The sequence below is a fragment of the Lemur catta genome, chromosome 1, assembly GCF_020740605.2.
Source record: "Lemur catta isolate mLemCat1 chromosome 1, mLemCat1.pri, whole genome shotgun sequence".
Taxonomy (NCBI): domain Eukaryota; kingdom Metazoa; phylum Chordata; class Mammalia; order Primates; family Lemuridae; genus Lemur; species Lemur catta.
The window spans coordinates 148,485,941-148,510,070 of record NC_059128.1 but is presented as its reverse complement, the minus strand read 5'-3'; the positions used below and the strand labels follow the sequence as shown (position 1 = coordinate 148,510,070).

Below are 24,130 nucleotides of genomic sequence, written 5' to 3'. Positions count from 1 at the left end.
CATAGAGTGTATCTTGTTTGTGTCCCAGTTTCATGCCCCACTGTCTGACCGGCAGCTCCCACCTTGCCCAACTGCAACAGTAATTGAACTTAAATGGGACCCCTTGATTCCACCATCTTTTCATTGCTGACCACCCATTTGATGGCCCCTTCCCTGCTCAGCCTAAGTTCTGTGGTCAGTCATTAAATCTCTCCCTTGATCCTAGAGATTCACCTTCCTCACCTGGCAAAGCTGTCATGCTGTTTAAGTCTCACCGTCGGCTGCAGAGCCAGTCCTTGGCGCAGGAGCAAGAGTAAGGTAGAAAAGGGCCTGAGGGCATTTTACACAGTGGAAATAGTGTGTGTTCTTTACTAGATCAACAAAAGCCCTGGCTGGGTTTTAGGGTGAGGGAGGAGGAGATGCGGCTGAATGAGAGGCAGGGACCCAAGTCTCACAGGCACTGTGAAGGAGGCGTAGACCCATTGCTCTTGGATGTCTCCAGCAGGCTTTGAAAGGCTGATAGTCTAGGTCGAGCGTACGGTGGCTCACATCTGTAATCCTAGAACTGTGGGAGGCCAAGGAGCTCAGGAATTCGAGACCAGCTTGAGCAAGAGCAAGACCCCATCTCTACTAAAAATCGAAAAGTTAACCCAGCATGGTGGTGCACACCTGCAGTCCCAGCTACTTGGGAGGCTGAGGCAGGAGGATCACCTGAGCCCAGGAGTTTGAGGTTGCAGTGAGCTATGCTGATGCCACGGCACTCTAGCCTGGGGAACAGGACAGCACCACCCTTCTACCACTGGTACAGTGTCAGAGTGGCCTGCTAAAACAGATGATTTAACGAAGACCTAGAGTCTCGTAATACTCAGAATATCCAGAATACAATAAAAATCATTCATCATACCAGGAACAAGAAAAATCTGAACTTGCATGAGAAATGACAATCAATAGATACCAACACCTAGGTGATATAAATGTTAGAATCATCTGACAAGAATTTTAAAGCAGGCATCAAAAATGCTTCAACTAGCAATTATGACTACACTTGAAACAAATGAAAAATTAGTGTCAGCGAAGAAATAGAAGATATAAAGAAGAACCAAATGGAAATTTAAAAACTGAAAACTATAAATAGAAATTTACTCAATGGATGGCCTCAAAGCAAAATGGAGAGGACAAAGGAAAGAGTCCATGAACTTGAAAGTATAATAGAAATTTCCCAATCTGAGCAATAAGAAATAGACCGAAGGAAAAAAATAAAAATAAGAAAGAGGAGCAGTGTGCCGTAGGGACTTGCAGAACTACAACAAAAGATGTAACATTTATATTATCAGAATCCCAGAAGGAGAAGAGAAAGAGGATGGGGCTGACATAATGGCTGAAAGTCCCCCAAATTCGGCAAAAGACATAAACCTCTACAGATTGAAGAAGCTGATCCAACCTCAAATAGGAAAATCCCAAAGAAATTCACACCAAGGTACATAATAATCAAACATCTGAAAACTAAAGACAAGGAAAAACTTCTTAAAAGCAATGAGAGAGAAACACCGATGTGGAAGGGAAAAGCAATTCAAATAACAGCAAACTTCTCATCAGAACCATGGAGGTCAGAAGGAAGTGGCACAACTTTTTTAAAGTGCTGAAAGAAAAGAATTCTCAATCCAGAATGCTATATCCAGTGGAACTATCCTTCAGAAATGAAAGAGAAATCAAGATATCTCAGATGAAGGAATACTAAGTAAATTTGTTCCCAACAGATCTACCCTAAAACAATGGCTAAAGGAAGTTCTTTAAAAAGAAAGGAAAAGGTAAGGATGTAGAAAAATTGGAACCCTTGTGCGTTGCTGGACAGAATGTAAAATGGTACAGTCACCATGGAAAACAGTATGGAAATTCCTCAAAAAGTTAAAAATGGAATTATCATATGATGTAGCAGTCCCATTTCTAGGTATATAACCAGAAGAACTGAAAGCAGGATCGTGAAGGACTGTCTGCACACCCACGTTCATGGCAGCATTATGCACAATGGCTAAGAGGTGGAAACAACCCAAGTGGCTACGGTTGGATGAATAGAGAAAATGTGGTATGTGCATACATATGGAATACCATTCAGACTTGAAAAGGAAGAAAATTCTGACCCATACTTCAGCGTGGATGAGCGTTGAGGACATTATGCTAAGTGAAATAAGCCAGTCACAAGAAGACAACAACTATTATCTTTTCTTCACATGTTTCTGCTTATATAAGGTATCTGGTCAAATTCATAGAAACAAAGTAGAATGGCAACTGGCAGGGGATGGGGAAGGGGCAATGGAGAGTTGTTTAATGGGGATAGAGTTTCAGTTTTGCAAGATGAAAAAGTTTTTGGAGATCCACTGCACAATATTATGAATATACTTAATACTGAAGTGTACACTTTAAAATGGTAAAGATGGTAGCAACAGAAAGATAACAGGAAAATTTCCAAGCACTTGGAAACTAAACAATACACTTCTAAGTAATCCATGGGTCAAAGAGGAAGTCTCAAGGGAAATTTTTTAAAACAATAGGTTTGGGGGTTTGTTTTGTTTTGTTTTGTTTTTTTCTTTTAGGAGCAGGGTCTTGCTTTGTCACCCAGGGTAGAGTGCAGTGGCACCGTCATAACTCACTCCAACCTTGAGCTCCTGGGCGCAAGCGATCCTCCCACCTCAGCCTCCCAAAGTGCTGGGATTACAGGCAGGAGCCACTGTGCCCAGCCAAAAATAGGTTTAACTGAATGAAAATACAAACTACTAACATTTGTGGGAGACAGGTAAAGCAGTGCTGAGAGGGAAATTTGTGAGACTAAATACTTACATTAAAAAAGAAGTAAAGTCTTAATGATCTAAGCTCCCACCCCCAAGATACCAAAAAAAGAAGAGCAAAATAAACTGAAAACAAGAAGGAAGGATATATTAAAGATAATAATAGAAGTCAATGAAATTGAAGAGAGAAGAATAATAGAAGGAAATCAATGAAACAAAAAGATGGTTCTTTGGAAACAGACCTCTGAGAAGACATAAACTACCAATATCAGGAATGAAACAGGATATTGCCAGACTTACAAGACATCAAAAAGAAAATATGAGAATACTAGGAAAAACTCTCCATCAATAAATTTGACAGCATAAATGAAATGGACAAACTAACACAACTCATTCAATATAAAGGAGATAATTTGAATAATCCTTTAATTGCTAAAGAAATTGACTTTATAACTTTAAGACTCCAAAAAAAGAAATGTCCAGATTCAGGTGGTTTCATTTGAGAATTCTACCAAAAATTTAAGGAATTAACACCATTCTACACAAATCTCTTTTAGAAAATAGATTAGAAAACATTTTATAACTCATTCATTTTTGAGGCCAGTAATACACTGATATCAAAAAGAAAAATCTGCCCGGCATGGTGGCTGACGCCTGTAATCCTAGCACTCTGGGAGGCCGAGGCGGGAGGATCGCTTGAGCTCAGGAGTTCAAGACCAGCCTGAGCAAGAGCGAGACCCCGTCTCTACTAAAAATACAAAGAAATTATCTGGACAGCTAAAAATATATAGAGAAGAAATTAGCTGGGCATGGGGGCGCATGCCTGTAGTCCCAGCTACTCGGGAGGCTGAGGCAGGAGGATCGCTTGAGCCCAGGAGTCTGAGGTTGCTGTGAGCTAGGCTGACGCCACGGCACTCTAGCCCAGGCAACAGAGCAAGACTCTGTGTCAAAAAAAAAAAAAAAGAAAGAAAGAAAAGAAAATGGAAAATCCATACCAAAAAATCAAAACTACAGACTTACATCCCTCATAAATATAGAAGCAAATGTCCTTAACAAAATATCAGCAAGTAGAACTCAGCAATATTTAAAAATAATTATACCATCATGACCAAGGAGGGTTTATTCCGGAGACATAAATTTAGTTCAGTATTTGAAAATTGGTGTGATTCCCCAAACTAACAAACTAAAGAAGAAAAATTACATGATCCTATAAAAAAAATTTTTTTTGAGACAGGGTTTTGCTCTGTCGCCCAGGCTGGAGTGCAGTGGTACGGTCATAGCTCACTGTAACCTCCTCGGCCTCCCAAAGTGCTGGCATTACAGGCGCACACCACCATGCCTGACCTATGATCATATCAGTTAATTCAGAAAGAAAATTTGACAAAATTCAAAGTTCTAAGTACCAAGAATACAAGAGAAAAATCTGACTCTCATTTTAAATCCCCCAGTCACCATGATCCCTCTGTAGGGGGAAGAACTACAGCTAACATCCATGTTCCTAGAGAAATTCTGCGTGCAGTGAGAGGTGATTCTGAATGCAGCACCTCTGATTTGTCTGTGGATATGTACTGCCCAGCAATGGTAAACATGTTTTTCTGCAATCTTCCTAACATACCTCCCATAAACAGAAATAAAAACAGCCTTACCCCTCTGCCGTCTGCCAGGGATGAGTGGCAGGGCACAGCAGGGGGCAAGGCTTCAAGGCCAGACTGAGCCAGTTGTAACTGGCAAGTCTCAACTTCTTTGAGCCACAACACCCTCATCTGTTAAATGGGAAGAATTAATACCTACCCTGCAGGGTTGTTTGGAACAGCGAGTGAGATATATTAATAACGTATACACAGTGGTCACCTAAAGCAGACAGCACTGATCAATGGCTACTTTGTTAGCGTAACATAAAAGGCTTTGTGAAGGTAGATTTTCCTGTGAACTCAGAACAGGTCAAGGGATTCGCTGATTTTTCTTAAACCAGATTTTTAAATTTATATAAATACTTGCATATGCCACTAATTTAAGTTTTCCAATTAATGTATCTCTTTGATCCCATATGCTACAATTAACTTCTTGAATTCTTAATCTTCCTATATTAAAACAATGAAGAAGTTGGCATTCGTACACTACCTCTGTCGCCCTCTTTCCCCAATCTGTATCTATACACACATACATGTATATGTGAATATAGGTAAATAAAATTATATATATACACATACATATACACACTTTTTTTCTGGTTCTATAATTAATCAAAATTATATTTCTTGATTTACCAATTTTAAACAGCCTCCAAAAGAACTACAATGAAGTTTTATGGCTTTATTCGTAAGTCAGTTCTAAAAGCTAAAAATTAATGGACAGCACTGATTACATAATACTATTTCATGTAGAATCATATGGTGTGAGTGGATTCATGAGAAGAGAAATCTGTCCCATGTTAAGACAGAAATCAAAGAATCTTTCAAGCATCAAGGTCGGACAGAATTTCCCTCCTCCAGCTTCCCTTCCCTCTGTGTTGTACTGAGCTGCCTGTTTCTCATATCCAGTATCAGTCTCTTGGATTCTTTCTTCATTTTGCAGAAACATATCACATCCATCCATTTTCTGTCTCCTCTACCAGAACTTGTCAGGTCCAAACTCTCAAACATTTCTTTGCCTCAAAGACTGCAGTAGCCTCCCACTTGCTCCCAACTGTGTCCACTTTTGCACTCAGTAATTTGGCAGTCAGGATGGTTTTTCAATTTTAACTTTTTACTGAAGTAAAATATACATGCAGAAAAATGCATTTATCATTGGAGTGTAAATCAATGCATTTCCATAAACAACACACCCAGATTAAGGATCAACATTACCCTGACCCCAGAAAGCCCTTCTGCTCCCTTCCAAATCACTACCTACCAGGAGCAGTGACTTCCAACAGCATACATTAGTTTTGCCTGTTTTTGTATTTTACTTATATGAATGGATCACTAGGTGATAGAAATTTTTTTTTTAAATTTAAATATGAATGGAATCACCTGCACTCTCGTATCTGGTTTTATCGCTCAATATCTCAATATTACATTTGTTTGAAATTCATCTGTATTGTTGCATGTAGTTGTATGTTCACTCTCATTGCTGTATAGAGTAGGTACACTGTGATTTATCCTTTCTCCTATTGAACATTTGAGTAGTTTGGGGCTATTATAATCAGTATTGCTGTCTTTTGGTGAACACATTTATGCATTTCAGTCAAGAATATCTACATGCCCCCTGCAACGTAAGAGTTTCAGTTGCTCCACATCCTCACCAACACTTATTTTCCATCTTTTTCATTTTAGCTATTCTACATATTTTTGAAAAACAAATGTAACATCGCAGTCTCCTTAAAGCTCTTCCCAGTGATCTTAGAATCAAAATGAAATTCTTCTGCGTGGCCTACAGAACTCTGATCTGGTCCCTACCTCCGCAATTCCGTCTGCATCTAGATGCATCCTCTTACTTCCCACCGATTCTGCAGATCTTCCTCCCAAACACTACTTGCCATTCTCCTCCTGCCACCCCGGGCCTCGCACACAACAAACTCTTTGCTTTCTTTCCTGGGATTACCTCCTAATCTTTCAAATACCAACTCAGTGGTCTCTTCAGGTCAAATCCCACTATCATATGCTGTCAGAGCACTCAGCTCAGCTTCAGTTTAATAGATTAATTAGTGCCATTTCATTTCTAGACTCTGTAGGCTCCACCAGTGCAGAGAAGTGTACTTTCACTCACCATTGCACACACAGGGCCTAGCACAGAGTTGGAACCCGTATATTTGAAGAAAGGAATGAATAACTGAGTTGTTAATATAGTACTTTTTGCCTCTGAAGAGTTTTTATGGTGAGGTGAATCTTACATTTGATATCCATTGGGGTAAACTCTCAGGTCTGAAACTGTTTATTGATATGGAAAATTTAAGAGAATTACAGAAATGTCATTTGGCTATATATTAACCTGAATTTATTTTCTGCAACTTTTACTGTTTACCTGAGAGAGGCCAGAAATGTCACATCACATTGCTCAAGGTCTATTTGATTATAACCTTCAAAGATGTTCAGTACATCTGAGTCGTGGCCATTTGTACAATTTTCTAAATGAACAAGGAGATTAGACTCATTGATTTCATAGGCCTCCCCTCAAATGGAGAATTAGGCAGTAAAACTGCTCAAGAGGGTAAACTCTGAAATTTCCCCTGAAAATTTTATAGCCATCTTGACAGTCGGGAAGGTGAGAGAAGCCACTTGCCCAGCTGCAGCAAAACCATAACCAAAAGGCCCCAAGGCTTTGTGTTTAGTCCTCCCTGCTTGATCAAAGCAGTGTCTTAGCCTGTTTTGTGCTGCTGTAACAGAATACCATAGATTGGGTAATTTACAGTGAACAGGAATTTATTTCTCACAGTTCTAGAGGCTGGGAAGCCCAAGATCAAGGGGCCAGCATCTGCTGAGGACCTTCTTGCTGTGTCATCCCATGGTGGAAAGCACAAGGGCAAGGAGGCTGGCCTCCCTGCTTTCTCTATGCCTAGAGCCTTTCTGAGAGGGTCCTACAAACATCTCCCTTCTGCTCCTGTTCCAGAGCCTGTCCCACTGTGAGCTCATCACAGATGATGGGATCCTGCACCTGAGCAACAGCACCTGTGGCCACGAGAGGCTGCGGGTACTGGAGTTGGACAACTGCCTCCTCATCACTGACGCGGCCCTGGAACACCTAGAGAACTGCCGGGGCCTGGAGCGACTCGAGCTGTACGACTGCCAGCAGGTTACCCGTGCAGGAATCAAGCGGATGCGGGTAGGTGTGGTGCAGGAGTCCGTCACACCTGGGGCAATTTTAATTTCTAAGTAACAAAGGAATACATTAAGAATCAACATCCATTGTCTCCATTCTATCCTAAGCCAATAGTTATACAAACCATCCAGTGACACAGATGTTACCTTGGACTTATTCAAAATTCCCTTGCTTAGACTCCATCCAGGAAGATTCAATTTCAGTGGGTTTGGGGTAAAGGTTCCACATAGTCGGGTCATTAGCACCCTTGTAAGAAGGCCTCAGTTAAAGGAAAACAATTTAAGGTCATTATCAGTAGATGGCAGAACAGTCTTGGCTAATTTCCACGTAAGAGGGCTTAACTGAATTTGGCTTTCTTTGACCATCTATTTCACCTACATTGTTTTCTTGATTATGCTTTAAGTTTAGGCATCTGCATTTATACCTCAAAGCAGCCCCATCCAGGGTGCAGCAGCTGTAGAGAACTTTCACTTGGTTTGCAAATAGAGTTGGTTACTGTTCCTGGGCCATAATACATCAACTTAGGAGTTTCCATTCCAACAGTCTTGAGGAAGTACTGTTAGAGGGGGGTAAGGAGGGAGGTAACAGGAGTAGCTATGGCAGAAATTCTATTTGAGCTTTCTGCCTAATCTTAAGGTGAAATAGATTCTAAATGGAGGACTATACCTTCTCTAGGATTATGACAATCCTAGAAACACCAGGGTAAAGATGCCTCCACTTTTTCCTTCCTTATCCTTCCAGGCTCAGCTCCCTCATGTCAAAGTCCATGCCTACTTTGCTCCCGTCACCCCACCAACAGCAGTGGCAGGAAGTGGACAGCGACTGTGCAGGTGCTGTGTCATCCTCTGACAGCAGCTGCCCATGCCCAAGGGGTGATGGGGCGTCCCTTCCTCCAGAGAAGACCTGGGTCTTCCAGCCTACTCCATCACCCCAATCTGTTGATTCTGCATTGGGAAAGGCACTTACAGGTAAAAGACTTCTGTATGGATTACAGTAACTCTGGTGGTTTTCACCTTTATTCTGCTGTGATACAATCAAATCAAAGCCTTGTGTCAGTTAACACATGGCAAGTGGTCTCACTGCAGCCAGGACCATGCCAGAAACCTGGATTTCAAGAGGTGGGTACCTACCTAGGCACAAAAGTCCTACCCTTGGCTTTATCAGCATTCCTCAAACAGACCATCAGTGTTAGCACAAATTGAGCAGAAAAAATAAGCTGTTGATTTTCTACCTGATATTTAAGCCAGTGGCCTACTTTAATTCACAATGATTCCATTTTGATTAGCAGGACTTTTCCACTTTGAAGATTAAATAGCAACTTTATCAAAGTGACTGTACTGCAAATTCATAATGCCTGATAGTTTTATATGTAGAGACCTTATGTGGAAGGCATGTTAATAGGTTTCCATGACACCAAAGAAAAGAGGACTCTAAACTGGGTGGAGCAGGGTCTTCACCTTTCTGTTTCTGTCAACTTGTCATATACACCTCCAGGGACCAAAAACTAAACAAAAGCAACTCAGAGTTTATGTTGCCTGATTGGAAATTATAAGCTCTGGCATATGCTACAGACATAATGCATTTTTGTTAAAGGAAAAAAGCTAATTATGTCCACACCTCTCGCAAAATTAGGGGGGACTTTAAATAGAATTAAGGCTTAAGTTACCTATAATATAAGCAATTAAAAATAATGAATGGATGCATGTAGAATGGATGTGATTTTCTTCAAGTTTATTTTAAAATCTTAGAAACCAGATTACACCAGAACTATTCAAAAATTTTACACACTTAAAACTCAGATCAGTAAAGTGTTGGCACCTTTTAGACTCATAATGTAAAATTGAATAAACCATTGCAATGCTTAAAAAATTAAGTCAGAGGGTTTTATTGCTATGATTTTATGGCAGACAAATCCAAGCAAAATCATTTTCTAAATTCAGACCTTTCTAATGTTATCTGAAATCTGTTAAGATGACCTATTTTCTGCTGTGGCTGATTCTTGCTCTGTGCTGCCCACATTTGTGATCTTTATTGAAGATTAAGAACCTGTCACCATCTTCATTGAGAGCTTGGGTGTTAAATGGTAGCTGACCCTTCCTAGCAACCACTCCCCAAACTGAAGTGAAATGGCAAAAACAAGATGTTTTCCTATGACGAGCAATACCTCTAGTAGATGGACAGTTTCAGAAGCACTTTTAAGGACATTAATGCCTTGACTGCATTCTAGGAAGAGAAAGCAGATATATACTCCCATAAATTGACTCAGCAAGATTATCAGAATAAACATTCAAGTCCTGATTATTTTATTGCCTTGTGATATACTCCAGTGCTCCTTGGTCTAAAAATTGTGTGGATACCATAGCAGTTATTTAAGTAAGTATACGTTTATACCACTGTTGGGGGGAGGTGGACTGATACAGGAAGCCTGTTTAAATATGAATTACAGTTTCTACAAAAAAAATTAGCTCTTGTGAGCCAGGATACAACCTAGCACAGCTACTGGACTCAATGCTTAATGCCCCACGGTGTCATGTATAAAATAGGAGAAACTCTTTCAAGAAAATCAGGCTTGCTTCAAGTGGGAAATAGTTACTGGAATAACCTGTTCTCAGGTCCCATCAGCTTTGAGAAAATAAACTGTGAAGCGAGGAGAACCCCCCCAAAAACATGGGCCTAACCTCTTACATATATGCTCAGAGCCTACACAGGGAATTCCATGACTTGAGGTGACACTAGCAGGAATTGGGATTTTAAATGAGACACACATTTGCAAAACAATCGGAAAACATTTATTATACTGAAATGTGTACATCCTACTATTAAAAAAACAAAGTAACAAATTTGCTGGTGCCATAATTTATTTAACCTGTTTCACTTGGGACAGACTCATGTTCAATGCCACTCAGTGTAATTTCAAGTTTGATGAGCTTCTAAGTATTTTTATCCCATTTTAAAACCTGACGAGGAATTCAAAATAGCACACAGCATTAAATGACATTTATTGTTCCATAAATCTTGAGACCGAAAAGGGAATGCTAAATAGACAAGCAAAACTCTAAAACAAGAAGAGATGAGCTCACTTCTTTCCCAAGTGACTGGTATGGAAAACATGTGGTCATACAAAAGCAAAGGGAAAAGGACAGAAAGGAAAGCTCTCCTCCTACAGGGTCTATAGGAGTTACAGGTATTTTCAAACTGAAGATAAAAATATTGAGACCGTGCTTCTTTGTAGCAAATAACCCTTTATGATTAAAACATAAAATGTCAAAGCTTTTACCCACTGCAGTAGTTTATCTACTCATTCCTATTTTTGCCTGAACAAAGATGAGGATCAGATAGTACATTCAAAGCCAAAACACTTAGGTAAATGGACAGAGAGATGCCATAATTAAAATGGAATAGAAGCTTAAAATTTTTTTTATCTGCTACACCACAGGCCTCAAAAATGCTTGCTGATGAACTTTGGGAAGGTTCTGGGTGAAGGGAGGAGATAAAGGTAATAGGAGAAAAATGAGAAAATAGTGGATTCCCTTTGAAAAGTATGCTAGCAGACAAGCATTTGGTTTTATTTAAAGAGGCACTCTTCATAGGAAAACGCTATTATGTGGTGTATAAAAAGCCCCTAAATAATCATCAGAATGTCCATGATTGTACTAAAGCTCAATATTTGAGGAGTGGCTTAAGGGATTTGTATGGTACATTTTAGTGTTTAATTTATGACATATCTAGTGTTTCCATGAAAAATTTCATCTTGTTCACGATAAAGATCCCTTAACACCAAAGTCAGAAGCTATCAACAATAATACTTTTTTCCAATGTCTGGCGTAGGGTTTTAAAAATGTTTAAGAACAAAATGGTGTTGGGGGTAGTAAGTCAGATGAAGAGGGGAAAGAAAATGAGAAAGAAAATCATAAGAGTTTAAAAGGCAAGGAAACTTCAAAAAATGAAAACCAGAAACTAAAATGCTAAAATGGAGGCAGAAGCAAAAAGTTTTTCAATTAATCTGTGACAAAGCAAAAACACGAAGTCTTTGTACCTATTAGGATTTACACTGATCCTCTCACCAAGGTACTCCTGATAAATGCAGTTTGCTTCAAAAGCCCATCTTCCTGGCTTGGATGTTCTCCGTTCCGGCATGATCACATCAGACGTACACCCTTAGACATGATTTCTTCCGAGAAGGTGCCGAGCCTCTTACCTGACCACCAGTCGCCACGTGAGCACAACACATCTCTCCGCAGACAGATTCCACGCTGGCTCCACAACAGCACTGTCCCCTCATTTCCTCCCTAGGTCAGCATAAGGTTCAGGCAATAAAAGCCAAACTGGCACAGAAAGGTAAATGCCCACAGTAAGTTTTTACATTCATTTCCAAACCGCATACAGTGTAAAAAGACAGCAAAGGCTGCTTCTAGGAACTGTATCTACTGGCCTCTGCCAGAGAAGCAGGCAGCTACGCCTACACCATGGCCTCCAGAGCTGGACGCACACTGTCCCGATGTGCTCACTCTCACGAGGATGCTTGGCTATGGCAGTGACAGTGAGGAGATTCACCTCTCATACAGCTCATTAGAAAGGTCATCTTGTGTTTTCAATATGAAACATTTCATATGGTAAAATCCAATCCCAAGACTTCTTGGATTCAGTCTTCACACACTTTTAAGCGTGACTTTATTTGGTACTGAATATAGTTCAGTCTACATAAGACATCACTTCAAAATTATGTGGATACCATCACCATTTTCAGCTGCAGAAAAAGGAAAGAAAAATTTTTTTAAACCAGACTTAGCAAAGCAAGACCACTAAATTGAAAACTCCCTGAAAATCTACAACTCCCCGCCCCAGTCCAGATTACCTTTAAATGATTCTAGACAAAAAAGCAGATTAATTTACTATAGCTCCTCTTCCCTAAGACAACTTCATGTACACATTCCCTTTTTAGACATTCTGCTTTTTCATGCCTACCCGTATTCCTCTCAACACCCCTGTTCCCACCCATGCCGCTTGCCAGTTCTCAGGAGTTGAGAGGAAGGGGGGCTGTCTATTAAGACAAAAAGCAAAAGTGCTGTACACAAGGGGAGTAAAACCTAAAGGTAGAACAGATGAAAATGCTGTGCAAGGGCAGAGGACAAAGTCAACCCTATACAAAATATACAAATAAATGGAGGGTACAAATGTATACATCCATCTTTTCTTGAAAATTTTTTGAACTCCTCAGAGGCAGATTTGAAACATTTTAAAAATATCACTACTTTTGGGCTGGGCACAGTGGCAAACACCTATAATCCCAGTACTTTAGGAGGCTGAAGTTGGAAGATCACTTGAGGCCAAGAGTTCAAGGCCAGCCTGGGCAACATAGCGAGACCTTCTCTCTATAAAAAATTGGGCCTGTAAGTCCCAGCTACTTGGGAGACTGAGGCAGGAGTATTGCTTGAGCCCAGGAGTTCAAGATTACGGTGAGCTGTGTTCACACCACTGCACTCTAGGCCTGGTGACAGACCAAGACCCTGTCTCAAAAAAAAAAAAAAAAAAATCTACTTTTGCCTGATGGCCTAGTATTTCTCAGTAAATGGCGAGAAGCAGCCCAGGCATTCATAAAGAAAGACACGAATTTTCTCATGAGGACAAAGTCTGAAAAACAATAAACAGAACCTGGAAGGGAAATCCTATGATATCTGGCACCACACCAGAAGTCTCCACTGGTTTCAAAGAACACGACTATACAATTGGAGTATGCACCTTCTTTTATAGACAATGTGAGTTGTGCAGGGTATAAAAACTGTGAGCAGAAGGGTACTTAATAAGTTAAAGATGTTTGACAGTGAAAGATAGAGTAAACCAATTCAGTTAAAACAGCCCTGCAGGTAAACTGATGGCATATACAACACATCAGGCACAAAGGAAAATCATAATTTCAGCAGTTTGGGGCCACTCCTTTCTAGAGTGACTGGCAGGAAAGGGCACATAACATCTTCTAGGGGCAGCTTTTGTGCTAAGTGTTTGGATTTTAACCCAGCTGACTTTTAAAACTGTCTATGAATGTATGATCTTGTCTCAAATAATTCTGCATTTAAAAATCCCTCCTCTACCTAACCTTTAATGTTAGAGCTCACCTGAACCTGATCCAGGCCCTCTTTCCACATTCTTTCCTTGAATGACCTCAGTAACTGCTCTGAAGTCACTGCCGATTTGCTGAAGGCTTCCAAATTTATATCTCAAGCCCAGGCCTCCTTTCTGAGCCCCAGACTGGTTTTTTTTTTTTTTTTTTTGAGACTCACTCTGTTGCCTGGTAGAGTGCTGTGGCATCAGCTTAGCTCACAGCAACCTCAAACTCCTGGGCTCAAGCAATCCTCCTGCCTCAGCCTCCCAAGTAGCTGGGACTACAGGCATGTGCCACTATGCCCGGCTAATTTCTTTCTATTTTTAGTAGAGACAGGGTCTTGCTCTTGCTCAGGCTGGTCTCGAACTCCTAAGCTCAAGCAGTCCTCCTGCCTTGGCCTCCCAGAGTGCTAGGATTACAGGTGTGAGCCACTGCGCCCAGCCCAGACTAGTTTAATTAACTGCCTACTTGACATTTCTACATATCCAAAATGAAACTGCTGGTTGCTTTACCTCAACCTTACCTCATCAACGAGACTACCATCTGCCTAGTCGTTCTCCATGGAAAACCAGGAGTCACAACTATTCCTTAAATGTGCAGCCCATTGAGGCCCTGTCTATAAATATGTAAGATAACATCACCTCTCACCTGGATGGTATCTCCTGCCTCCACTTTTGCCACCTTCTCATCTGTCTGCACAGAGTTGTAAGAGTGGAAGAAAAATCTAATATCACAGCTCCTTTATTTAAACAACTTCACTGACTTGACTTGCCAATGCATTTTAAATAAAATCCAAACTACCATCCTCACCAGGCATGCCAGACCCTGCCTCCCACTGTGACCCCACCTTGCTCTGCTCTCCTTCACACACTACACAGCAGCTGCAGGGCCCCCTGCCAGGCTTTCACAGAAGCCAGGAGCCTTTCTTTGCATGTAGACCCACAATGCCTTGGGGCACTACTCCCATGGCCTGCCCCTTTTCACTCTTCAAGTCTCAGAGCTGACACTTCCTCAGAGAAGCCTGGCCTATTAGCTTCATATTCCCCCCAACCCAGATCCCCCTTAACCGTAATTACCCCACACTTTCTTGGCACTTAAAATATTGGTAATTTTGTGTATCTATTGGCCAATTTTGGTTTCCTTTCCCCAAGAGATTGAGAGTTCCATGGATTCTGTTTTCTTCAAGATCCACTGAACACAAGCAAAGTGCTCAGTAAGACACTGGCTGAATGAATTGAGATGTTTTTTCCAGTCACCTAAAGACTCCCTTTCCTTATTTGCTAATTTCTATTACAACCCACTAGAAACATTCAATTCATTCTGCAAACTCTTCTTAAAATGAGTAAGAAGAGTAAACACACAAGAGGGCTGCTGATTAGAGGCACACACTATCTTTCATGATTCCAGCATTTTAAGACACACGTACATGCAAAGTACCTTTCACTGTGGAGAATAAAAAGCAACTCTCATCTTGAAAGTTCTGAACCATCTAGAAGGATAAAGCAAATATGTAAGTATAATTAAGCTCCAACTTTCTTAAATGACTAGAAATGATTAAAAATTGTAAAGGAAAATGTCAATTTATATCTTCTTCTCCAACGGCCCAAATGCTCACTCATGAAGGCAGTGAGTAGCAAAGTGCACACATGCTGCACTGCCTTGTGCTAACTGCCTGCCCACGACGGGCCCTGAGTTATCTCAGCCTCCTGTGTGATCCCATGGGGGAGCATTTCCTGCCAGATCCTGTGAATAATGACTAATGAAAATTGTATAAAGTGTTCTTCTATTAGTACTTGCTTGTCACAAAACACTGGGAGGAAAATTTTTTTCTAAACTGCGTTTTCTAAAGTTAGTTATCAAATGACAGAAGGAAAACATATCCAACACCTCACTTCATAAAAAGGGCCAAAGTCCACCACTAACCCTAGAGGCCCAGTGAGTGTCTGAATTCAAAAGGGTGGTGCCGGGAGGCTGGGCCAGTTTTCCTCGACTTGTATTCTTTATTGTCACTATCATCAGGATGCCTGAAATTCTTGGTTGTAAATTCTTACAAATTTTGATTCCCAACTCTTTGAAAATGATTCTCGTATTTACAGAAGGAGTCACAATTCTTCTAAAGTTCTAGAATGATATGTATAAAAGTAGTGTGAAAGGGAAGAGCAAATGAGCATGCTTATTTGATTTACCTGATCACTAACAAGAATGTGAATACCAGTGGGACCCTGTCTGTAAACCTGGTTAATTTGGTGGAAAGGAATATTAAACACCAACGCAAGTTTTCGAGCCACTTCTGAGGCAATCATTTCTTCCAAGTAGATTGCATGATAAACTGAAATTAAAAAAACAAGACAGCATTTTAACAGCAATCTTTGATCTGTTTTCTACTTAATTTAAAGGAAGATCACGCCTTTCAAAGTACCGAAAAATAAAATAAAATAATTAGGAATAAACTAACATTTCTTTCCCCTCTCTTACTACCTTAAAATCTCCAACTACTCATCTGAAATATAAAAATACATTATTTATATTCACACATGTAATTTAATAAACATTAACTGTAATCCCTGTACAAAAGGATTTAAGGTTTTGATTTTCTTTATGTTTCCTGCAATGAATATGGAGTCTCATGTATTCAAAACTTAAAAACAGGAATTGGCTGCAAACGTGCATAGGGGATCTGCTTAGGGTAATGGGACTCAAACTGGATTGTGGCAATAGCTGCAAAGCTGTCAATTTACTAAAATATCATTGAATTATATTCTTACAATGGGAGGATTTTATGGTATGTAAATTATACCTGAAGAAAGCTGTTTTAAAAAATAATATGTATTTCTAGCAATATATAAACAGAACCCTGGATCATGGTTTTTGATCCAGTTATTCTACTGGGAATTTATCCTAAGGAATAAAAGCTATTTCTACACATCTCTCACACACAATTTAAAATAACGTAAAAAAGATACTATATGAAAAGTTAAGAATATAAACAATGAAGCCTGATTCTTCTTTATAGAAAGTCCCAGCCACATTCCATCCAGTGTTCTGCATTTCTGCTGCATGTAACTTAGCAGCAAATGTCGCACAGAGCACATCTGCAGTCGTCTTCCTCTCACAGATCCTGCTCAATACTGATCGTGCTCAATCCAGGATCAGGAGTATCACTGCTTAGAACTTTGCTTTCTCAAACAAGGGGTTTTTCTTATTGTGTGTGGGTTTGTGAGTATAGAAATCGTAGCTAATTTTATACTATGAAAAGCTTAGAATTTGGAACTAAAATTAGGGTAAGACTGTAGAAAAGATCTAGAGCAGGGGTCACCAAACCACAGCTTGTATGGGTCAATTCCTGCCCTTCATGTATTCTTTTTACATGTATTTGTTTTACTGGAATGTGGCCATCCCTTACCATTTACATATTGTCTATGGCTATTTTTGCACTACAACAGCAGAGCTGAATGTGCAAGAGACCATATGGTCTGAAGTGTTGGAAATATTTACTACCTGGCTTTTTATGGAACAAGTTTGCTGACCTATGATCTAGGATTAAAGTCTGCAATATTTCCCCACATAACTCCACAAACACTTGTATTTGAGGATACACCTTCCAAAATATCACAATCTTGACCACGTATAAATGATATATGTAAGAATTCAATGATATATGGAGTGCTCCTTTAAATTTTTATCCTTTAAGACTAAGAATTTGTATCATTAGTCTTAAAATTCACAGCTCTTGGAGTCACGATGACACTAAATAGAAAAGCTCATGATATGGATGTTTTCCTTCCAATTTTTCATTTAAAGTCAAACCCCAAAACATTTTTCAGAGCTTCACCTATTATTAGGGCAAATAACTGTCTCTTTGAATTCCATAACACATCTTCCTCTGTAAAGATCTGTGTTGCCTTCATTCTGTTTCAGATGTGGGAGAAGGAAATATTACTATATACCCATGTTACAAATGAGAAAATATATGCATTTGTAAAATGCTCACATTTTTTTTCAGGGCTATATGGGGGTGTAGGATTTTTATCTCTACTCTAATCCAGCACTACCCTGTACAATTAAGAAAACCCCTCAGGATGAAAAGCCCTCCCAATATTCAGATGGAAAATACAGAGAGTGTATTTACAATGACACAAGGACATAGCACCAGACTCACCATGAACAAAGTAAACAGTGCTGGCCCAACCCTTGTCTGAGACAAGTCCACACACAGGGCTGTTACACAGATGCATCTTCGTATATATGTAATATTTTAAGAGTTTCCCCTGCCCAGTCAATAGAATGGGGGGGGGGAACCCTCCTGCTTTCTTTTTAAGCCATCAATGTTACATTTATCATTTCAGTAAATTTGAGATTAAAAATAAAAAATGCCAGCAAAATCTCAAAATGTTCAAGCTAGTTTCTCACTTTATAGGTATTTTTGGCAGAAAGGGCCAAACAGAAAAGAACTCCATAGTGTGGCTGAAATAACTAAGGAAGGATGCTCGTTTCCTCTTCTCCCACGGACTTGGCCCTAGAGCTGCTGCCTCTCACTGCTGTCACTGTGGCTCCCACACTGGCAACTCGGCAGTCCCAATACGGCAAGAGTTCTCCAAGCCCCGCTCAAGTCCTGCCTGTTTCTGTCTGACAATCTCAGAAAGGAAGTGACAGAATTAAGATGCCCTCAATACTCACCATAGGGTGTCCCACTGCCACTCTCGCCTCCACTGCCCACAGCTTGCTGCTGCCCCTGCAGCACTGTGCTGTTTGGCTGTTCCCGGCAGACGTAGATGGTTAAACGGGGCCTAACCGACCTGCAATCAGAAGACACCACTGATGAGCCCAGGAGAGAAAGCTGCCTTGCCTTACCGCATGTACAAATGACAACTACAGGAATCTAAGTTCTATTCCCTTAGGAGAACTTTATGATGTTATTTCATTACACAAAATAATTTACTAATAAAAATATAAAAACCACACACCTCACACCAACTATCACAGGTGGTCTAACATGATGATCCAGACTCTAAACCATTGAGATGGTCTGTCAGATGCTGGTAAATTTAAGTTTCAAGATTAAGTCAGCAATTTACAATCAGTAAGATTCAATTTTAATGGAATTCTCACACAAGAACAGAAATAGCAATGATAGTAAATGGATCTTAAAAGCCAGCACATTACAGTTGTATCATTTTAATTCACAATTAGTTTACATTTTTAATAACTTTAGTGATAGTCATGACCTTGAAAACCATAGATTCTGTATAGCTCACCTAAATTAGAAGTTTTGTTTTCTTGGCAACAAACCCAGTCGTCTTCAAGAAATCAGTACTGCCCATGTGCATTTCTACCAGTCTTACAGTCTACCTCTGCCCTCAGTGCCTGCATCATATCTGGGCCTGCCCTGAAGGTGTACACAAAAGTCTTCTTGTGAGCATGATACTGCCAATGCTCGACGGCACACATAGGCACACGCCAACCTAGCGTGGAAACACAGTGCCCAAATCCCCCACATGAAGAACGATACATTCTTATTTCAAGCAAAACAGTTCACAGTATTTTACCTTGACTTCAGTGAATTATAGAGCCGAATTCCATCGGCTGCACCACAAATTTGAACTAAATCCTCCTTTGTCAGTTTTAGTAAGTCGGCACCTGGAGAACAGCAAAGAGATTCTTTTCAAATAAATGGAAAAGGAACAAACAGAACTGGTTGCTTTACAGGTGACTGTCTTCACTCAGTTAACTGTCCTTCAAAACAATCACAGGTATCCTGAATATACACATAAACATGAACGACACAAGATGAGACATATACAGCTGTCCCTTTGGGCCAAAGAAAATGCTGGCTTTTCCACGGCCCGTATCACAAAGGAGCTTAGAAGCCCAGAGGCTGGTAAATCAAATCAATGAGCAAGACCTATAGGACGGTTTGTTCCCAATACAGACTTCACTCCCTATCTTACTGAGTGGCTGGGTTGTGGCTATGTGGAGAAACATAACTCTGACCCCAGATAAATAAACCTTGAGATCACCTAGACCAATCAATGTTTTATTTTGCAAAAGATGAAATGGAAGTCCAGAGTTTTGGGGACTTGCCCAATGTCTAACAATGAATTGAGAGCAGAGCTAGGACCAGGCCTCTTCATGTGGAGACATGGAACAGAAAGTCAAAAATTCTGTAATGTAACAACTCTGTCACAGCAGCCAGTTCTTTCAGGAAAGCATGGCAGAGAGTCACACATTACACCCTAAGACTTCCCCCAAGCAAACGGTAGGTACCATGTCATTTACAAGTGGAAATGTCCCTCTAATCAGGTTTCCTATGACACCACCTGGAGAAGCACTGCTTGACACCTTTTACAATTCCATCCAAACACTTCCTCAGCTCACTATGTAAGAAAAAAACTTACACTTAACTATATAAAAACTATACCCAAGTACATTCATACCATGAGGTACTACTCAGTATTTCAAGTGCAAAAGACATGGTCGCTCGGATTTGCTTTGAAGTACCACAGAAAGGCAGGAGAGGTAGAAGAAAGCCTGACCAAAGGCTAATAATTTCTTAAGCTGGAGGACTGGTTATATAGGAGTTCATCATAGTCTCCTCTCTACTTTTTATGTCTGAATGTGTCTATAATCTTCTGTTTTACCCTTTGACTAACAGTCAGGATACAGTTTATTGGGGGAATTAAGATGCCCTTTGGGATGAGGCATGACTTCCATATGATAAATATCCATTTATATATGTAAGAAGATAATAGAGTTATCTTTGTTTTTAAGGGCCTAATACATTTCTGTTTTGTAAAAGACATTTCCCAGGAGACATGAGCATTGATGAAGTTGTTTTATGGAGACAGGTAATCAGCTCTCTCGTGTCTCTCTACTGCCTACTATATGTACCTCACAGTTGTGACCAGAGATATATGTGTGTGGGGGGGGGTGCACACTGTTAACTCATACAGTGAACTGGACAGATAAGTGTATGTACAACCCTTCCTGAATTGTGAATGCGCAACATGCTCAGAACAATAAGCCTCACTCTCCTCATCATTCTACTATCAGTGCTGTGACTCAGGTGATGTGCCACAGGGGGCCCACGGCCAGCTTCCCATTCACCTTCTTAGAGGAAGCACCCCAGGATAAGGAAAGGGCAGGAGGCTAAGCCAGGTGACAACCTGAGCAGTGAAAAGAAGTCTTAGAACTCTCTAGACAGAAATATGTATCTGCCTAATATAATAGGCGTAACCTGGGGTCTCCCTCTGTTCCAACTGCGGAGTTTTTCTATGCGTTATGCTTTTCATCTGCTTTCCTTACAAGGGTGCAAGATACCTCCTCACTCTGAAATTTTATAATTTCTAGTTTTTAACACATAAAAGGCTTTACTTAATCATATAAAAATGTGGATACTAGCTAGCAAATGACTTCCATCTGGCGTGCTAAAGACACAAAGAGCTACATGTGCAATAGACATTGCACAAACATTACAATAGATGGCATAATAGGAAACCATATTCTTTGTGAAATGAAGCTTTCCTTTAGGCTGAGCATGTGCACACATACATTTTGTCCTCTTAAAGGGATCAAGCTACGTTTTAATGGCCCCATATCACTGCAGGCATAGGAAAGCTAAGTGCCACTTTACTGTGATCCAGCACTTCTCAGGATGTTCAGCCAGGAAAAGTTAGCAGGTGTTCTGTGGGAAAGGGTCCCAGGGCCTAGTACGTTTGAGAAATGCTGCCCCAGCCCCACCTGGCATACCTATTACTGTCCCATTAAATAGGTTTCTATAGCCCCACCTGGAGAAGCACTGTTTTGTACCTTTTAAAATTCCATCTAAATACTCCTTCAGCTCATTATGCAAGAATAAAAACTTAAGTATATAAAAAACATACGCAAGTACATTAATACCACGAAATACTATTCAACAATAAAAAGATTAAATTACCGATATACTTGACAAATTAAGTGGTTGTCATGTTGAGTGAAAAAGCACCAATCTCAAAAGGTTATATACTGTATGATTCCATCCATAATAGTCTCGAAGTGACAAAATCATAGAGATAGAATACAGTTTAGTGGTTGCCAGGGATTAGGGATAGTAAAGTAAGGGTTTCGAAAGATGCAGGTATGACTCTAAAAAGGGAGCAGGAGGGAGATCCTTGCGGTGATGGCGTAATTCTATATCTTAACTGTGGTGGTGGTTACACTCCTCTATACATGTGAGAAAATGACACAGAACTACATATACACATTATACCAATGTCAATTTCCTGGCTTTGATATTGTGCTATAATTATGTGAGACACTGAATGAAGGAACACTGGAATATCTCTATATTATCTTTGCAACTTACTGTAAAACAAAAATCATTTCAAAATAAAGATAAAATGAAAAAATTATTGCATGGAACTATAAATACATGTACACAAATGAGTGCACATTAAGTCTGGTAAAACTGTAGATTGTACCAATGTGAATTTCCTAGCTATAATAGTATATAACAGGTATGCAAAATATTACTATTAGCGGAAAATGGGTGACCGATACACAGAACTTCCTATACATTTTTTTTTTTTTGGCAACTTCATATATCTCTATAATTATTTCAAAATTAAAAGGTTAATAAAAGCACAGAAGCAAACAATAAACAAAACACTCCTGCACATACATGCACTTATGCACATACCTGAAAAATTAGAAAACAGTCTTGTATAGGAAGAGAATCTGTTTTTGAGCAACCACTGCTGTGTTTCCTGGATCGTGGCTGAAGGCTGGATTTGCTTATTAAAGAAAATAAACATACAAGAAGCCATTAAAACTTATAAAAATAACTCAACATTGGCATGTTACGAGGAACATTTAAAACACAGAAAGCCTCAAGAGTTTGAAGTAAAAACACCCAGGAAGAGCCTAAGTGTAACTACTTGGTGACCCAAATAGTAACTCAAGACCTCGTCAGAAACTTAAAAATGTAGGACCCTGAAAACACTGATAGTTTTGAGGAAAACATACTTACTTCACCAGAGGCCTGTGAAACTCCATCTCCCTGATGATTTGGTGAAGAAGAATTGCTGGGGAGAAAGGAAGGAAGGAAGGAAGGAAAGGGTGGTTTTTACTATATATTTTTAATTTTTACTATATATTTATATATATACTTTTTACTATATATATAGTAAATATATTATATATTTTTTAGATCAAGACATTGCAAGCTGTTAAACCAGGCAAATTTAAAATAAGGCAATACTGTGGGAGAGAGCTATATAAGTTTGCAATAATAATGCAGGCACAGGCTGGGTGCAGTAGCTCACGCCTGTAATCCTGGCACTCTGGCAGGCCAAAGCGGGAGGACTGCTTGAGCTCAGGATTTCAAGACTAGCTTTAGCAAGAGTGAGACCCCATCTCTACTAAAAAAAACAGAAAAAAATTAGCTGGGCATGGTGGTACACGCCTGCAGTCCCAGCTACTTGGGAGGCTGAGGCAAGAGGATCGCTTGAGCCCAAGAGTTTGAGGTTACAGTGAGCTACGATGAAACCATTGCACTTCTACCCAGGGTGACAGAGTGAGACTCTGTCTTTTTTTTTTTGAGACAGAGTCTCGCTCTGTCGCCCGGGCTAGAGTGCCGTGGCTGGGCTAGAGTGCCGTGGCGTCAGCCTAGCTCACAGCAACCTCAAACTCCCGGGCTCAAGCGATCCTCCTGCCTCAGCCTACCGAGTAGCTGGGACTACAGGCATGCACCACCATACCCGGCTAATTTTTCTATATATATTTTAGCTGTCCATATAATTTCTTTCTATTTTTAGTAGAGACGGGGTCTCGCTCTTGCTCAGGCTGTTCTCGAACTCCTGAGCTCAAACGATCCACCTGCCTCGGCCTCCCAGAGTGCTAGGATTACAGGCGTGAGCCACCGCGTCCAGCCAAGACTCTGTCTTAAAAAAAAAAAAATGCAGGCACAACTGGTTTAGGTTGAGAATATGATAAGATTAAGACAGAAGACTGTCTTAATTTGTGCTGCCTTCTTCATCTGTTTTAATAAGAAATTCAAGTTTTGTGAAACAAAAGGGATCCTCCAATTATCTCCAGGGGTGCCCCAGAAGGAAGAATACTCATTCATTTTAGTTAGGAAAAAAATATAAGAAATCAAATTAGGTAAACAGCTGAAAATAACTGAAAAAAAAAAAAAAAAAAAAAAAAACCTAAGAAAATCATGAGTTATAAGAAATGATATAATGATCCTAAGCAAAAATATAAAATGATACCCTTTTAATACAGGGATTTGTCTCTTTGGTCACTCATGTATCAGAACGTGCCAGGAACACTGAACTCTCAGTCTTCTAGTGAGTACACGAATTCACAGCTTATCTTTAAAGCCCTAATGGTTTTCTATTATTATTCAGACTGGACTCACTAGGAAACTACTCTAAGCCCTCTTACACGGGAACATGCTGGTCCTCTGGTTTCTCCCCTATGTTTCTAAGAGTAT

At 40.0% G+C, this 24,130-nt stretch overlaps 2 protein-coding genes across 7 annotated transcripts in view; one reads left to right on the top strand and one right to left on the bottom strand.

The window, feature by feature from the left end:
* FBXL2 (F-box and leucine rich repeat protein 2) overlaps window positions 1–10,964 on the top strand; it is an 80,002-nt gene extending 69,038 nt beyond the window's left edge. For 2 of the 3 annotated variants that reach the window (XM_045537387.1, XM_045537388.1), the window contains 2 exons: window positions 7,350–7,562; window positions 8,301–10,964. In XM_045537387.1, the coding sequence (XP_045393343.1) occupies window positions 7,350–7,562; window positions 8,301–8,408 (321 nt within the window). In that variant the 3' untranslated portion in view covers window positions 8,409–10,964. The remainder of the gene's footprint in view (window positions 1–7,349; window positions 7,563–8,300) is intronic. The other variant, XM_045537398.1, reaches the window with a different exon arrangement.
* The window catches only part of UBP1 (upstream binding protein 1), a 52,976-nt gene continuing 39,171 nt past the window's right edge, over window positions 10,326–24,130 (bottom strand). For 2 of the 4 annotated variants that reach the window (XM_045537368.1, XM_045537372.1), the window contains 7 exons: window positions 22,664–22,718; window positions 22,334–22,427; window positions 19,206–19,296; window positions 18,337–18,455; window positions 15,846–15,988; window positions 15,097–15,148; window positions 10,326–12,306 (listed from right to left, as the gene is read on the bottom strand). In XM_045537368.1, the coding sequence (XP_045393324.1) occupies window positions 12,269–12,306; window positions 15,097–15,148; window positions 15,846–15,988; window positions 18,337–18,455; window positions 19,206–19,296; window positions 22,334–22,427; window positions 22,664–22,718 (592 nt within the window). In that variant the 3' untranslated portion in view covers window positions 10,326–12,268. Of the gene's footprint in view, window positions 12,307–15,096; window positions 15,149–15,845; window positions 15,989–18,336; window positions 19,046–19,205; window positions 19,297–22,333; window positions 22,428–22,663; window positions 22,719–24,130 lie in introns of those variants that run through there. The other 2 variants (XR_006731435.1, XM_045537377.1) reach the window with 2 other exon arrangements.